Source organism: Brassica napus, chromosome A6 (assembly GCF_020379485.1).
Source record: "Brassica napus cultivar Da-Ae chromosome A6, Da-Ae, whole genome shotgun sequence".
Lineage (NCBI taxonomy): Eukaryota > Viridiplantae > Streptophyta > Magnoliopsida > Brassicales > Brassicaceae > Brassica > Brassica napus.
Window position 1 is genome coordinate 19,115,607 of NC_063439.1, and position 16,043 is coordinate 19,131,649.

General features: G+C 37.6%; 4 protein-coding genes across 5 annotated transcripts; 3 read left to right on the forward strand and 1 right to left on the reverse strand.

Moving 5' to 3' along the window:
• Window positions 1-85: 85 nt before the first annotated feature.
• LOC106348066 (dicarboxylate transporter 2.1, chloroplastic) lies at window positions 86-2,709 on the reverse strand. The gene is made up of 4 exons (XM_013787715.3): window positions 1,674-2,709; window positions 905-1,218; window positions 380-828; window positions 86-292 (listed from the first exon to the last, which is right to left on the reverse strand). The coding sequence occupies exons 1-4, from the start codon at window positions 2,460-2,462 to the stop codon at window positions 177-179; spliced, it is 1,668 nt and encodes a 555-aa protein (XP_013643169.2). The 5' UTR covers window positions 2,463-2,709; the 3' UTR covers window positions 86-176.
• A 1,203-nt stretch (window positions 2,710-3,912) lies between these two features.
• Window positions 3,913-7,607, forward strand: LOC106348065 (bifunctional riboflavin biosynthesis protein RIBA 1, chloroplastic). Its single transcript, XM_013787714.3, has 7 exons — window positions 3,913-4,592; window positions 4,721-5,045; window positions 5,139-5,360; window positions 5,436-5,758; window positions 6,461-6,590; window positions 6,671-6,967; window positions 7,038-7,607. The coding sequence occupies exons 1-7, from the start codon at window positions 4,534-4,536 to the stop codon at window positions 7,269-7,271; spliced, it is 1,590 nt and encodes a 529-aa protein (XP_013643168.2). The 5' UTR covers window positions 3,913-4,533; the 3' UTR covers window positions 7,272-7,607.
• Window positions 7,608-8,572: 965 nt separating this feature from the next.
• LOC106348064 (classical arabinogalactan protein 1-like) lies at window positions 8,573-9,206 on the forward strand. The gene has a single exon (XM_013787713.3). The coding sequence runs from the start codon at window positions 8,667-8,669 to the stop codon at window positions 9,039-9,041; it is 375 nt and encodes a 124-aa protein (XP_013643167.2). The 5' UTR covers window positions 8,573-8,666; the 3' UTR covers window positions 9,042-9,206.
• Window positions 9,207-12,146: 2,940 nt separating this feature from the next.
• LOC106348061 (root phototropism protein 3) lies at window positions 12,147-15,984 on the forward strand. 2 transcript variants are annotated; one of them, XM_013787710.3, is made up of 6 exons: window positions 12,147-12,540; window positions 12,620-12,689; window positions 12,798-13,415; window positions 14,013-14,798; window positions 15,198-15,483; window positions 15,559-15,984. In XM_013787710.3, the coding sequence occupies exons 1-6, from the start codon at window positions 12,413-12,415 to the stop codon at window positions 15,576-15,578; spliced, it is 1,908 nt and encodes a 635-aa protein (XP_013643164.2). In that variant the 5' UTR covers window positions 12,147-12,412; the 3' UTR covers window positions 15,579-15,984. The 2 variants fall into 2 exon arrangements, with proteins under 2 accessions (XP_013643164.2, XP_013643163.2); XM_013787709.3 differs by having other exon boundaries at window positions 12,156-12,540; window positions 15,198-15,479.
• Window positions 15,985-16,043: the final 59 nt, after the last annotated feature.

The following is a 16,043-nucleotide window of genomic DNA, read 5'->3' on the forward strand; positions in this document are numbered from 1 at the left end:
TGTGTTGGTTGTATCATTGTTTTAGTTAGTTTCTTGTTTGTTACGGTACTGACAAAATGAAAGTGACAAGGGTTAACGTGTTTTCCATGAGGAAAAAATACCCTCGAAACCAAATGATGAACAAAGAGTTTGTACCGTGGTTACAAGCAGCTTCTTGCTGATTTCAATAATTGTTATCAATAGAGACCCAAAAACTTCCACCAGAAAGTTCCAACTACTCCCCAGATGATCGCATTAATGGTTGCCATCACGAATCCAATCTTGAATACATCAGGTAGATCAACATAACCCGCTGCCAAAAAGATAAAATTACAACAGTTAAAAGACACTATTAACATAAAGAGAAAAGGATAGTCTTGTAATCTTGTTCTTAAGATACCTCCATAGTAGACAGCCGCTTGACCGCTACTGTAATGAGTCAAAGCACCAAAAAGATTGGTGTTGTACGCTAAAGCAAGTGCAGCTAATATGCCTGGAACACCTGCTGCTATATTCATAGCTAAGAAAGCCGAGAAGAGAGCTCCAACATGACCTGTCTGGCTCGCGAAAAGGTAGTGGATGAAGAAGTAAGCTGCTTGGAGAAGACCAAAGGCAGCAGGCCAGCTCAAGGAAAGAGATTGGAGAGTTTTGGCTACGCAATCAGACATCCATGACACAACACCGAGGTTTGTGAGCTGCCCTGCCATGCCCACCAAGACAGCAAACCAAGCTAATGTGTCCCATGCTGATTTTTCGCTAAGGCAATCGTCCCAGTTGAGTACACCAAGGAGAAGAAGTATGGAGAGACCGATCATTGCAGCTACAACACTTGGTATTCCGAGAGTCTCTCTGCATATATAACATTATCAACCATGAGTATGTCTATAATTAACCGATACTTAGGATACATATCTAACACACTAACCCGCAGATCCAAAGAGTGACAGCAAGAAGCATTGTACCGACCATGATCCATTCGTTTTTAGTAACAGGACCCATCTGCTTGAGTTTCAATGCAGCAATACCAGGAGCATCCGGTGTGTCCTTGGTCTCTGGAGGATAAAGCTTATAAAGGATAAGTGGAGTACAAAGAAGTGATATGATTGCAGGTAGACTCGCAGCCTTAAACCAAGAAACCCACGGGTTTGCAATCACTACTCCAAGCTCCTCCGCTAACTTGAGACACAGCAAATTCTGAGCTGCGGCAGTTAAGAAAAGAGCACTAGAGTTTCCAGCACACTGTCAAAGATCACAAAATAGAAATAGAGATAAGCAAATATTAATTAAGGAAGACTTGTTCGGTTTGAAGATTGCTGCAAATTCAAATGCACAAGAACATGCACTTCTCTCGTGTCAACTACTAACAAGAAGAAGTGATCTAAAGATTGGTTTGGACGGATATAAACGAAACAATTTTTCCAAAACGATTTTAAAAAATCGGCCTAAAGAATATAATCATTTATATAAAGCGCCTAACCAATAATTTTCTATAGTTTTTTATAAGGCGCATTGCAAGAAACATAATTTAATACATGTCGAGCTCAACGAAACTAGAAAGCAGCCTCAAGGGCATCAAAGGTTATGTTTCACAAACACTAATAACCAAGCACAATGTTTTGTTCCAACAACAACGTTCCAGAGACAGGAAGTGATAAGTCAACACATCAATCAAAGGGCATAAACCAATAACAAACCTGGAACTGAGATTGGATCAGATACGACCCAAGTTTCCTCGAAGAAGGATCTCCAGGCTTACTTCCAGCAGAGAGAGACAACGACTTGATGATCGGCAAGAAAATGCCACCGGCTCTAGCCGTGGTGCTAGGCATAGCAGGAGCAATCAAGGCCTCACTAAGCGTAAGCCCATAAGAAAGCCCTAAAGTGCTCTTCCCAAGCCACTTCACAAAGTAAGTAGCGATTCTATCTCCGAGCCCCGTCTTGACGAATCCACGAGCGAAGAAGAAGGAGATGACGATGAGCCAGATAACCTCGCTCGTGAATGCCGAGAAAGCTGCTGAGAAGGAAAGCGTTTTGGTCACGATCGAAGCCGTTAGGCCGATGAAGGCCCAAGCTCCGACGGGGAGAGGGCTGAGGACGAGGCCAGCGATTGTAGAGAGGAAGATCGAGAGGAGTTGCCAGCCTTGCGGGGTGACTCCTTCCGGGACTGAGACGGCGAATCGGAGGATTAGACCGACGGAGAGGGAGAGGATGAGAGGAACTAGCTTCGCTCCTTGCGGCGGTTGAGGAGACGGAGGAGGGGGAGGAGAGTCGTCGCGTGGCGCGGCGGCGATGCGTGTGGAGAAGCGGTGGATTGGTTTGAGGAGAGGGAAGGCGAGAGGTTTGACGGAGTGAGATCGGAGAGAGATGGATGAAGGCGGAGATCTCGATGAGATACGGCGGAGGAGAGATTGGCGTGAGGGATGGTGGGAGAATGAAGCGGAAGTGGCGGTGGTGGAGAGGGAGTGGAGTGCGAAGCTCTCCATCGCCGGCGATTAGAGAGAGAGAGAGAGACGTGCGAAAGTGTTTTAGTTTATGTCAGTCGCTTCCTCTCTTGCCGGAGTGAGCAATGATGATGAGTGGCTGTCAAGAAGTCAGTTAAATTAAAACTGAACCTAAATTGTCTTTTGTTCCTTCTTTTTAACCGAAGCCAGACAAACCGGAACCATTGTTAGTTTTACCTAACGACCTTTTTTAATTTGGTTCGGTTTTCAAGGATTTATCAGATTAAGAATTGTAATGGTATTCATGCCCATTTCACTCTCATTCATTTTCCATCTGTGTGCATTATTGCAGCAATAGTGCTAATCGAACATGCAAAAACCAAATTTGGAAGATAAAGACGTCAACAAAGATTGAGCATGCAAGCTAATGCCGAGATCATTGCAGTTAACTAGAGATTTTTTCAGCATCGTGCAAATTTAGTTGGTTTTGTCCAAGATGTGGAGGAGATGATAAAACTGTTAACTGTACATATGATAAACTATTAACTATATATACTTCTGTATGGATCTGCACTATACTAAATTAATTTTGAATAGAGAATATTATAGAGATCTCAAATAACTGTCAAGTTGAAACGGTTGGTTAAGGTTTTCAACCTCTAACTCCACGAGAGCAAAGTACATGCAACCGCTAGACGTCAACATCATATTCGTGTTAGAAACACCCACAACATGTAGACATAATCCATGTGATTTAACTAGATTATAAGTCTTTGTAATATTATACTCCTGTTGTTTTCGTGTTTCTTGAATACGGAGAAGCATTATGTTGCATGGGTCATCCGACTAAGAAAGAAGCGAGGATGATAAGCATACAGAAATGTGCGGTTCATGTGTCATGGGAATGGGCTGCCACTCAAATAATTATAATATTACAATTATCACCTATATACACCGAAAGCTCTCTTGGAATCTTTGATGACCTTCCTATCCCTTTTATTTTACGTTTGTGACGTTCACCTACATGGGAATCATACTTGTATACTAGCCATAGTAAACACCCAGAAGTCAAATCTAATAACCTAGAAGAAACACATTTAGTAGAGTAAGAACAGAAGTAAGCTATAAGAAAACTTAGATATGCTAATAAAACTATTACATAGTTATATTTTTCGTAGATTCTGAACAAAGGAAAATCAGTTGGAAATCAAGTAAACTCCATAAACTAGATTATAAGTCATTTTAATTAATATTATAAGTGTTTCAAATCAATAATATATCCATATGTCTGGTAGAATTTATAATCAACAATTTTGTTGCGTAAAACAATGGGTCTATGCAATGCAGTGGCGGAGCCACCTCTTGGTCAGGGGGTCATATGACACACATGGTTTTTGTAAACAAAGGAATTTTACTTATATACTGACAAGAAAAATTGAGAAAATGCTATAGTTTTAGCTTAATGACCCATGTAATAATGTTTATAAAGAAATTGACCCGATTAAGCTGGCTCCGCCACTGAGTCTATGTATTTGTAAATATATTTCTTAGTGCCACTGTCACTGCCACTTGACGTCTAGTTTGGATCCTAATTACTGGTGTGTTGGCTAATTGTTTTTGTTTTGACGTCTAGTTTGGATCCTAACTAAAAAAAAAGTTAAATGTCTAATTCTGTAAAAACATTACTTAAACGAGGCAAATCGAGTTGAAAAGAGAGACTAGAAATTTCTTGTGATTGTAACAAAAAGAAGAAGAAAAACAGAAAAGAAAAAGTCTATAAAAGAAGGCGTTGAGAAGACAAAAGAGAGGCAAGCGAAGCAAGTGTGGTCTGGTCTTATCTCTCTCACCGAATCATATCATCGCACGCACGCACCCAAAGAGAAAGATCGGATCCTTAATTTTCTTCCACTTCCCAAATTGGGCCGCCACTAGAATAAGCTTCGCTCATCGCTATCGTCATCATCCCGCAACTAACCCCTCTTTTCTCCGCATCTTCCTTCTTCTTCTTCTTCTTCTTCTTCTTCATAAAAGCCTCGTGATTTTTTTCGAAGATCGTGATTAAAAAATCTACACAAAGTCGAGATTTTGCGATAAGGGTTTTCTTCAGAGAGATATGTCTTCCATCAATCTATCGTCTTCGTCTCCTTCCACCATTTCTCTTTCCCGCTTCAGGTGAGCCTTTTCTCCCCAATCTAGCTCTGTTTCGGATCAGCTAATGAATCATGAAAGAACAATTTGTTTGATTTAGAATTGGATCATGAGAGATTCATAGTCTTCAATGATTTGATGTTTCTTTGCAGATTGAGCCAAAGTTCTAGTACACCGATCCACCGTGTTACTGTGCCATCTAACCACCCACCATCGTTCTCAATTAAAACCACTGGAAAAGTCAAAGCTTCAGTGATCTCCAGAGAAGACGATCTCCTCTCTTACACCAACGGAAACGCTCCCATCCAAGATCCATTACAGGCGGATTCAGTTTCCCTCGGAACACTTGCTTCTTCAGATTCAGCGAACGCACCACCGAATGGTTTCGTCGCTGAAGATGACGACTACGAGCTGGATTTGCCTACGCCTGGCTTCTCTTCCATCCCTGAGGCCATTCAAGACATTCGCCAAGGAAAGGTTCGTTTCTTTTTTTTTCTCTCTTTGTTAGCATAAAGTTTCAACCTTTTTTCTTTTTTTCCTTGATTTGATCTGGCGGTTATATTGTGTTAGCTTGTGGTGGTTGTGGATGATGAAGATAGAGAAAACGAAGGAGACTTGGTAATGGCTGCTCAGTTAGCTACACCTGAAGCTATGGCTTTTATTGTCAAACATGGGACTGGGATAGTCTGTGTGAGTATGAAGGAAGATGATCTCGAGAGGTTGAACCTTCCTCTTATGGTGAATCAGAAGGAGAACGAAGAAAAGCTCTGCACTGCATTCACAGTCACTGTCGTATGTTCTTTCTTCTCTCTCTCTTTGATCTTGGTGCTTTAATTTTGAGGCATTTTCTTTGCTTTTTATTTGTAGGATGCAAAGCATGGTACAACGACAGGAGTATCAGCACGTGACAGGGCGACAACGATACTCTCCCTTGCTTCAAGAGACTCAAAGCCTGAAGATTTCAACCGCCCAGGGCATATCTTTCCGCTCAAGTACCGAGAAGGAGGGGTTTTGAAAAGAGCTGGACACACTGAAGCATCTGTTGATCTCACTGTTTTAGCTGGATTAGATCCTGTTGGAGTACTGTGTGAGATCGTTGATGATGATGGCTCCATGGCTAGATTACCAAAGCTCCGTCAGTTTGCAGCTGAGAATAGCCTGAAGATTGTCTCCATTGCTGATTTGATCAGGTTAGGCCCTCTCTCTTCATGTTATTTACTAAGCCTGGGTATTTTGCGTATTGGATCCGGTTCGGATATTTTTAATTCGAATTTGGTATCTTGGTCGGGTTTGGATATTTAAATTTTGAAAAAAAGTCAAATTCTTCATTGCTTAAGTTTTTTGTACGAAATTTTTTACCATTAACGTAGCTGATTTTCTAATTTTTAATAAATGGGACGATTAATAGATTTGAAGATAAAATTTTGAAAATAGAAAGAAACTAATTTGGTTGTTGTTTTGAGATTTTGAATGCAACTTGTGTTAATGCATGAAACAAAAAACTAGACAAACATTTTAAGTGAGTAGTAAATCATTTTATTCGCATATATTATGGGTTTGAACCATTACAGGCGGATTCAGTTTCCCTCGGAACACTTGTATATTATGGGTTTGAACCATGTACAACATGAAAATAAGTAATTTGAATAAAGTGAGAGAAATAAACTAGGAATATAGGGTTAATTATACATATATTCATTTATCTTTAGATATCCATTTGGGTTAAATATCCAATATTTCCTAACTCAATATCCATTCGATTATTTTGCCATTACGGTTCGGATTTTGGTTCAGGTTTTTCGGGTAGGGGTTCGGGTGTTCGGTAAAATGCTCAGGCCTATTATTTACTCTCTTGAAACTAAAAAAGCTAAATTTTCGTTCTGGTGAGATAGATATCGAAGGAAGAGAGATAAGTTAGTGGAACGTTCCTCTGCAGCTCGGATCCCAACAATGTGGGGACCTTTCACAGCTTATTGCTACAAATCTATATTAGACGGCATAGAGCACATTGCAATGGTTAAGGTTAGAGTTTATCTTTGAGTTTTCACTTCAGAACATTCGAGGATTTTAGCTGAAATAGATTTGTCTGAAACTTTGGACAGGGAGAGATAGGTGACGGTCAAGACATTCTAGTGAGGGTTCATTCAGAATGTCTCACGGGAGACATATTTGGATCAGCGAGGTGTGATTGCGGGAACCAGCTATCTCTTTCGATGCAGCAGATCGAGTCTGCTGGTCGTGGTGTGTTGGTTTACCTGCGTGGACATGAAGGAAGAGGGATTGGTTTAGGACATAAGCTCCGAGCTTACAATCTGCAAGATGCTGGTCGTGACACGGTTGAAGCTAATGAGGAGTTAGGACTTCCTGTTGATTCTAGAGAGTATGGAATTGGTGCACAGGTATATCAAATAAGATCTCATCATCAACATTTTTTCCTCGGTTTATTACTAATCCGTCTTTAATGTGTAGATACTAAGGGACTTGGGAGTGAGGACGATGAAGCTGATGACAAATAATCCGGCTAAGTATGTTGGTCTGAAGGGATATGGATTAGCCATTGTGGGAAGAGTCCCTCTCTTGAGTCTTATCACAAAGGAAAATAAGAGATATTTGGAGACAAAGAGGACTAAGATGGGTCACATGTATGGCTTGAAGTTCAATGGTGATGTTGTGGAGAAGACTGATGATGCTGAAACCACCTGAATCTTGAGTCCAAAAGCTCGTGAACCAGTTTGAAGCGAATCAAACCAAACCGTGAAGACATATGAATGATACTTCAGAAAGAAAAAAACAGGAAAAAAATTTGACACAAAAAACCAAGGCAAGAAAATACTTTTGATATATACCTGAGGAAGTTGATTGGATTGGTTTTATATTCTTCTAGTATGATCTTTATTTGATTATTTACATTTCTTCTGTTACGAATTTGTCAACATTGTTACTTTTTGAGTAGTTGAATTTGATTTGTGAAACTGTGAAATGAGGAAGCTTTGTAGTGTACAATTTATTTCTAATAAAATCATGAGTCTCTTAAATGTTTTTGAATTTTCTTTTACATTAAAATTCTTTAGTTATCCATTTCAAAAATATGTATGTTGTATACGTTGTATTTCTATTGGTGTATTTCTTTTATAATCTTGTTTTTCTAGTTCTCATCATTTATACATTGACAAAAAAAAACTAAAACTGTTAAACATAATTAAAGATAAAAGAGTTATATTTTTTGTACAAAGAAGACAAATTGAACATCTAATTGTCACACTGAATCAGTTTTGTGACATTTGTTAAAATCTAGCTCGGTTACACTTGTGTGCAAAAGAGTTACATTCAAATTCGGAGAACTTGTAGATCTTTACTATTTCATTGGGTTCCTTCATTAGATATTTTTCGCTGGGCTTATATTACTGGGTTTGCAGTTAAATGAATGTTTGTCTAACAAAGGTTAGTTCTTGCAAAATTTAATTTAATAATGCAACAAATGTCAATCCCCAAGAAAATTCAAAAGAAATATTGTACTCTTATTCAATAGATACAACCAAAAAGATCTGTGTATGCACAGATTACATACAAAATTTATTGTAAATCTTACACATATCAAATTATGACATTAAGATATTTAAGAAGGACCAGAAGAAAAGGGAAAGAAACAGAGTGTCATAGACGTTTTAATTATGGAAGAAAATTATAACAACGGTCATGTTTTCCTTTTCCATCACGCGTTAATAAAACCAACACATGTACGCTCGTGATTCAATAATCACATCTGTCATAGAGCCGTTAGCGCCGTAGTCGAGGGGGATGAAGCCATACGCGTTTTCTTTTTTTTTTTACTTTCCCATTAGGCTTGTCCCCACCTGTTTAACTTTTATGCTGTTGAATGAAATCTAAGCCGTTGGATTAAAGTCGGTCTTCAATGTTACATATCAACGGTGCAGATTCACCATACAACTCAAAACAGTGGACCTGATTTCATCTCTATATAAAGACTCTTCTCCTAACTTCGTAGACATCAAAAGCAATTAAGCAAACACTCGTAAGAAAAAAAGAAAAACATACGAAAGCAGCAAAGTTCGAATCTCTCTCTCTCTATCTCTTGTAATGGCTCTCTCAAAATCTCTAGGGTTCATTCTCCTCGCCGCTTTTTTCGTTTCGTTCACGGTTGCTCAATCTCCTGCACCAGCTCCATCTAGCGGAGGAAGGCGGATCTCTCCGGCGCACTCACCTAAGAAGGCGATGTCTCCTGCACCAGCTGTTTCTCCTACTCCTCAAACCGCATTGACTCCAGAATCTTCCTCCTCTCCTCCATCGCCACCCTCCGCAGATTCTCCTTCAGATTTGCCGGCTTTTTCTCCCTCTTCCATCTCCAACTCGCCTGCTCAAGCTCCCGCTCCCGTAAGCGGCACCGTTTCTAACAGCTACGCGGTCTTCGGATCCGTCGCTGTTATGTTAACCGCTGCTGTTTTGGCTATGTAGGTTCTTTGCATGAATTTTTAGAATAACTAGGTATTTATTTATTTAAAATATTTGCAGAGAGTGAGATTATTTATTTTTCCTTTTTATTATTTCGGATTACTATTTGTTTCTCATTTTTGTTGATCTCACATGAGTCCACACATATTAATATATGAGTTTACCAGATATTATTATTGCCATATTTATTTACAGTTTTGGTTTAATAATTTTGTAAAATGTTTAACTACAATATAATGCAAAAAAGATATAAAATCATGAGCTGCAAAACGACAATACAAAAGTTGTATCCATACAATCAAAATGTTAAGTGAAATTCAAGATTAATATGGGAACATGCTTTAATTGATTGTCATAATGATTTTGCGTATATTTACATTCCCTTTTTATAATTTAACTACCGCTTAGCATATTAGCCCAATGAAAAAATATAGATATCCCTACTGGTAAGCAAATAAGCCCAAAAGAAGATTGAGACTAGAGAGAGTAACAACAATGTGATTGCAATATATCCATCGTAACATGAGCCTTAAGGCCTAATAGTAGCACAGTGGATGTTATAATTGTAATGAATGAACCTCAGGGCCTTAATAGTAGCCCAATATAACCTTCTGAATCACTAAGAAGTTTAGAGCATACATCTTTCCTCTGCTTTAGACCTCTTGTTGGGGCATGTCAAATTGAGAAAGTACTTACTGACTTTCTGAGCCCAAACAAAACTGAAAGGGAAGTGACTTGAGGTGGATCCTGACCGTTAGATACTGTCTTCCCTTTTGCAAAAAGAGAGCCGTCAGATGAGTAGATCCGGTCCCGACAATTTTACACGAGGCTTTTAACATATGAAGGCGATGTGGCACCTATCACCACCACCACCATCATCAATAATGCGATTTTTTATATGTAAGCCAATATTATGTGTATGTGGTTGATAATGATATATTGATTTGTGCCTAATAAGATCAAATTATTACGGTTGTGTATATAAGATATTAGTCATAGAAAAAAAACATATTGACCCATATGTTACAAACCCTCGTTACAATCCAATCAAATATGTGGCTATTATATATTTATGGCCACTCCATACGTGGAGGTAAGAGTTAAAAGATTGGTTCTTGAAAACGACCTGTTTCTTTAGTACTACAATGTGATTGATACACTTTAAAACCAAAATATAATTAACGAAATTAGTTGTATAACAAACGAGTTTTAATCAATCTAATCTATAAGTATTAAAAACATATAGTCTCGAGCCTTCGACCAAAACAATTTGATTGAAACTCATCGATATATGTATATTAAGTGAAGATTGGAACTGATCAATAACCACCAGTGTGTATGAATGTTGACATATATAATATTCTTCTGGACCATTTCTTCTTTCTCTATCTCCATTTATGTAAGAATGAACAACCTTTGTTTTTAATGCTTCCAACTTTTTCGTCCATTTTATTTTTCATTAACCAACTACCACTTCAATAATATACAAAGTAGCAAGCTCTCAAGGAGTTGCAGTGGCAAATATTATTATTTTTAACAAACTTTATATGTCTAAATCCGGATTCAGTCTTTATGTAACACAAATTTCATTTGTATGTAACAATATATCCCTTATATATTAACTGAAAAAAACATAACAACATTGTTTTGTAGCCACGTGTCACCATGATAAAAAAATTCAGAATTCTCAGAGAAATAGGTTGGTCTATCTTAACTTATATTATATTTTTTATTAAACTAACTATTAAGTTGATAAATCGTGTACAAAAGAATATTCTTGCAGTTTCTTTAAATAAAAGCTACTAAATTGCCTAATATGATTAACGTACATATGATAATCAATGATTATGAATAATAAATACTTGATAATAATTTTTGTATCTTAGCTCTTTTTTGTTTAACTATATATTATTAAAAGATATTAAACAACCACATTAATCATATAATAAAAATTAAATTTTTTCTTATATGTTATATTTTAAATTTTTAAAACGACTATAAATTATTAAAAACGTTAAATGTCTCACATTAATATTTTTTTATCAGTGGTTTAATTTTTTTGGTAATAAGAAGATACAAATGATCATAAATTATATGAATATGAAGTCTCATTTACTAGACACTCATATTATATATTGATATAGTTTAAAATTAAACTATATAACATAGAAAAATACTTAAATATGATAATTTATAAATTTATATTGAAAAAATATTGAAACCTTAATATTTTAATTTTAAAATTTGCATTCAAAAAATCGCACATTAGTTTTTTTGTGTTTATCATATGAGTATGAATTCTCAATAATAAATATTTATATTAAAATATACTATATATCTATGTCCATGTTATTGAAATTTAATTATATACCATATAAAATAAATAAAATGATTGTTTTGATTTATTTACCAAAATAATATCGTAAGAGATGTATTGTTTTGATTTATGTTTTTACTCTAATTTAATTATATACATAATAAGTAAATGAATACAAATAAATAATAATAGATAAAAATTAGTTTTATAAATAACATTCATCCCGCGCAATTGTGCGGGTCTTAAGCTAGTTTACATATGGATTCAGCAACAATGATACAACACTTTCTCTAACTGGTAGAACTTATCACTTTCAAACTATAAATTCAAAGTATTGAATGAAGGAGGAATAATTTGAAGGAAAGTAAGAGGAGATATATGCAGAAATTGAGAAGAAAACGTTAGGGAAATGCATGGACTTGTATGAAAACTCCAAATAAGAAAAATGAGCAAAGAAACAAATAAAAAGTTAAAATGCCATTGTACATAGAGATGATTCAACAACATCAAAAACAGGTAGGCAAAGAAGAAGGAACTAGGCTTTGTCATATCAATAGTTTAATGACACTCACTCTCCAACTTGTCCCTATATTTATAGTTTAAAAAATAAAACTGAATCATATAGTTTGTTTTCACCTCTGATCTCTTCACTGAAAATCATGTAACAACTGTCAGTAACTCAATTATTCTTTGTAAACTCTAAAACAGACATATACACTCTAGTTTTATAAGATAAGAGTGGGCAGAGTGTTGATTATATATGATAATTGAGAAGCAAAGTGCTACAAGCCCATTACTTCACAGCCTGTAGATACAAATATCAGAGACTTAGTTTTAAATTCTCTCTGAGAAAATAGACAATTCAGAGAAAGCTCCAAATCTTATAGCATCCCATGTGGGGATAAGCTCTTCTTTCTCTTTCATCTTTATAATCAAAAACTAATCAGTCTCTCCTTTCTTGGAACTGTTTATTTCACACTCTTTCCACTTCCAATCTTCTCCTCTCTCTCTCTCTCTAGTATCTTCTCTTGCTTCCATCACAAAGAGTTTGTGAAAGATGTGGGAATCTGAGAGTGACTCCGGGGTTGTAGGAGGAGGAGGAAGAGAGTATGGTAATGGAGTTTTGAGTTCTAACAAACATGCCGGCGTCAAGACTGATGGGTTTGAGCTTAGAGGCCAATCTTGGTAATGTCCTCAAAACTTCAAAACAACTTAACAACATCTTTCCTTGTTAAGGAAGTTATAAAACCTTTATTTTGATTAGGTTTGTTGCTACGGACATCCCCAGTGATCTTCTGGTTAAAATAGGCGACATGAACTTTCACTTACACAAGGTAAAAAAAAAAACTCCCGAGTCAATATCATTAACGCTGGAGTTTCAGAAGCTTCATGTTTTTTTTTTAGCTTTATGGTTTTAATATGTATCTGTTTCTTTGCTTTAGTATCCGTTGCTGTCACGCAGCGGGAAGATGAACAGGTTGATCTACGAGTCACGAGACCCTGATCCGACCATACTTCTTTTTGATGATCTACCTGGAGGACCAGAAGCGTTTGAGCTCGCATCCAAGTTCTGCTACGGAGTTCCCGTGGATCTCACGGCAACTAACATATCAGGTCTGCGTTGCGCAGCCGAGTATCTCGAGATGACAGAGGATCTTGAGGAAGGGAACCTAATCTTCAAGACAGAAGCCTTTCTCAGCTACGTGGTTCTGTCTTCGTGGAGAGACTCGATCTTGGTGCTAAAGAGCTGCGAGAAGCTCTCACCGTGGGCTGAGAATCTTCAGATTGTGAGGAGATGTAGTGAATCTATCGCTTGGAAGGCTTGTAGTAATCCAAAAGGGATTAAATGGGCTTACACAGGGAAGTCACCATCTCCATCAACTGCTAATAACTTCGCGAGTTCTAGTCCTAAATGGAAAGACCCAAAGGACTCAGGTTTCTATTCTAGCCCGAGTAGGAACAATAATAACAACAACCAGCCTGTTCCTCCAGATTGGTGGTTCGAAGATGTATCCATCTTGAGAATCGATCACTTCGTTCGTGTCATCACTGCAATCAAGGTACTTAGTATACTTATCTTTCAAGCATTTTTCACAAACATCATAATCATAAACCAGTGCTGGCCATTCGAGTTTTCAGTCGGTTCGGGTTATTCGGTTTTTGAATTATTCGGGTTGGGGTGCCCAAAACCTGTTTACGAATATGACATTTTCGCATCGGAGTTTAGGGAAATGTTGGGTTGGGTTTCTGTTTTTTATAAAACCCAAAGTAAAACTATTTGGTTCCGATTTAAAAACCTTAAAAACATAATTTTTTTTTAAAAACCCGAACTAAACCCAAAAATACCGAAAAATATTTGGATAACTCAGATAGTTTTATCTAGCTTAGATGGGTATACAACCAAAAAAAACTCAGTTCCAGGAATTTTTAGATACTTTTTAATTTATAAATTATATTTTTTATATACATTAAATTAAAAATAATTAATATTTTATTATATTTAGAATATTTGGATATCTGTTCAATATTTGGATTTTGAAAAATAGGAACAGTTTGGGATTTTGTAATTTTTGGACCGGTTTTAATTTCGGTTTTTTTTGGGTTCGTTTTCGAGTTTTGGATAATATGGGCAGAACTAATCATAACACTTGAAACAGGTGAAAGGTATGAGATTTGAACTCCTCGGAGCATCAATAACGCATTACGCCGGAAAATGGCTACCTGGTCTGATCAAAGAAGGAACTCCAGACGAAATGAGTGTGAGCCACGGAAGCAACAGCAGCGGAGGAAGCTCCGGCCCCGACTGGAGAGGCGGTCTCCACATGGTCCTCTCCGGAAAACCAAACGGACAACATCAACAAGACTCAGCCCCTTACCTCGCCGGACACGGAATCAGCCCCAAAGACCAACGCATGATCGTCGAGTCCCTAATCAGCATCATCCCTCCACAGAAAGACTCCGTCACCTGCACCTTCCTCCTCCGCCTCCTCAGAGCAGCCAACATGCTCAAAGTCGCCCCCGCGCTGATCACTGAGCTGGAGAAACGCGTCGGGATGCAGTTCGAGCAGGCGACTCTTCAGGATCTTCTGATTCCGAGTTACAGCAACAAGGGAGAGACGATGTACGACGTTGATCTTGTTCAGAGGCTGTTGGAGCATTTTCTCGTTCAGGAGCAGACGGAAGGGTCGAGCCCGAGTAGAATGTCGCCGTACGCCGACGCCGGAATCCCGAGAGCGAATAGCATTAGTGGTGGTGGTGGTAACGGTAACAGTAATCAGAACGCGAAGATGAGAGTGGCGAGGCTTGTGGATAGTTATCTTACTGAAGTTGCTAGAGACAGGAACTTGCCGTTGACGAAGTTTCAGGTTTTGGCTGAGGCTTTGCCTGAATCTGCTAGGAGTTGCGACGATGGGCTATACAGAGCAATTGATTCATATCTTAAGGTCAGTGTTTTTAAAAACCGGACCAAGTGATGACCAGGTTCGACCATTCAAATTGGATCTTTAAAATTAGAGAAATCCAATAAAAACTATTTAAACTATCAAAAATCCATATAAAAAAAATCAAGTTAATTCTAATGATTTATATTTAATATTTATTTATATTTTAATATGTATCATATTTACTAAAAACTAATTTTAAATTTATATATTAAAATAAATATGGCAAAAAAAAAACATTTTGAACCAAGTTCAATTCGATTGAAACTTATTGAATCATGATCCAAATATCGGTTCAGTTTTTGGTCTGGTTTTTAAAGCATTGCTTTTAAAGTAGAAATAGAGGGTCTTATGGTTGAACACAGTCTTGTTTAGTTTGAACATGTTTGGTTTGAACGACAGGCGCATCCGACATTGTCTGAACACGAGAGGAAGCGGCTATGCAGAGTGATGGACTGTCAAAAGCTATCAATGGACGCATGCATGCACGCGGCTCAGAACGAGAGGTTACCATTGCGAGTGGTGGTTCAAGTCCTCTTCTCAGAGCAAGTAAAGATCAGTAACGCCTTAGCCAACACATCACTCAAGGAGTCAACTACGTTAGGAGAAGCCATGGGTACTACTTATCAACCAATGATCCCAAACCGTAAGACATTGATCGAAGCTACACCACAGTCTTTTCAGGCAAGTAAGAGAAAGACTCACTGAAGTTTATACACAAACTATTTGGTTATGAAAGTTTTGTCATTTTGAAAATAAACAGGAAGGGTGGGCTGCGGCTAAGAAGGATATTAACACGTTGAAGTTCGAGTTAGAGACGGTGAAGACAAAGTATGTTGAGCTTCAGAATGAGATGGAAGTGATGCAAAGACAGTTTGAGAAAACAGGGAAAGTCAAGAACACTTCGTCTTCCGCTTGGACCAGTGGTTGGAAGAAGCTAAGTAAGTTGACTAAGATGAGTGGACATGAGACTCAAGATATGGTCGGAGGTGAACAAGCTGGTATTGATCATCAACCCACGAGGAAACCGAGACGATGGAGGAACTCAATTTCTTGAGAAAGTTCTTAAACATAAGTGAGCAACTTTGTGTGTTCTTGATTTGATTCTTTGATCCTAGTTTGTAATGCTATTGATTTTGGGATTTTCTAATATGGAATAAGTGACATGAAGATTTGATGTTTATGTCTAGGCAAGCGGGTTCGGTTAGTTTGGGTTATTCGGTTCGGGTAATTCGTTTTTGGTTAGTT

Coding starts and splice junctions, on each gene's coding strand:
- LOC106348066 (XM_013787715.3), bottom strand. CDS start 2,462: ATGGAGAGCTTCGCACTCCACTCCCTCTCCACCACCGCCACTTCCGCT. Junction 1,219..1,673: donor TGATCCAATCTCAGTTCCAG/GTTTGTTATTGG, acceptor GATCTTTGACAG/TGTGCTGGAAACTCTAGTGC. Junction 829..904: donor GTCACTCTTTGGATCTGCGG/GTTAGTGTGTTA, acceptor TTATATATGCAG/AGAGACTCTCGGAATACCAA.
- LOC106348065 (XM_013787714.3), top strand. CDS start 4,534: ATGTCTTCCATCAATCTATCGTCTTCGTCTCCTTCCACCATTTCTCTT. Junction 4,593..4,720: donor ATTTCTCTTTCCCGCTTCAG/GTGAGCCTTTTC, acceptor GTTTCTTTGCAG/ATTGAGCCAAAGTTCTAGTA. Junction 6,968..7,037: donor AGTATGGAATTGGTGCACAG/GTATATCAAATA, acceptor TTTAATGTGTAG/ATACTAAGGGACTTGGGAGT.
- LOC106348061 (XM_013787709.3), top strand. CDS start 12,413: ATGTGGGAATCTGAGAGTGACTCCGGGGTTGTAGGAGGAGGAGGAAGA. Junction 12,541..12,619: donor GAGCTTAGAGGCCAATCTTG/GTAATGTCCTCA, acceptor TATTTTGATTAG/GTTTGTTGCTACGGACATCC. Junction 14,799..15,197: donor CAATTGATTCATATCTTAAG/GTCAGTGTTTTT, acceptor TTTGAACGACAG/GCGCATCCGACATTGTCTGA.
- LOC106348064 (XM_013787713.3), top strand. CDS start 8,667: ATGGCTCTCTCAAAATCTCTAGGGTTCATTCTCCTCGCCGCTTTTTTC.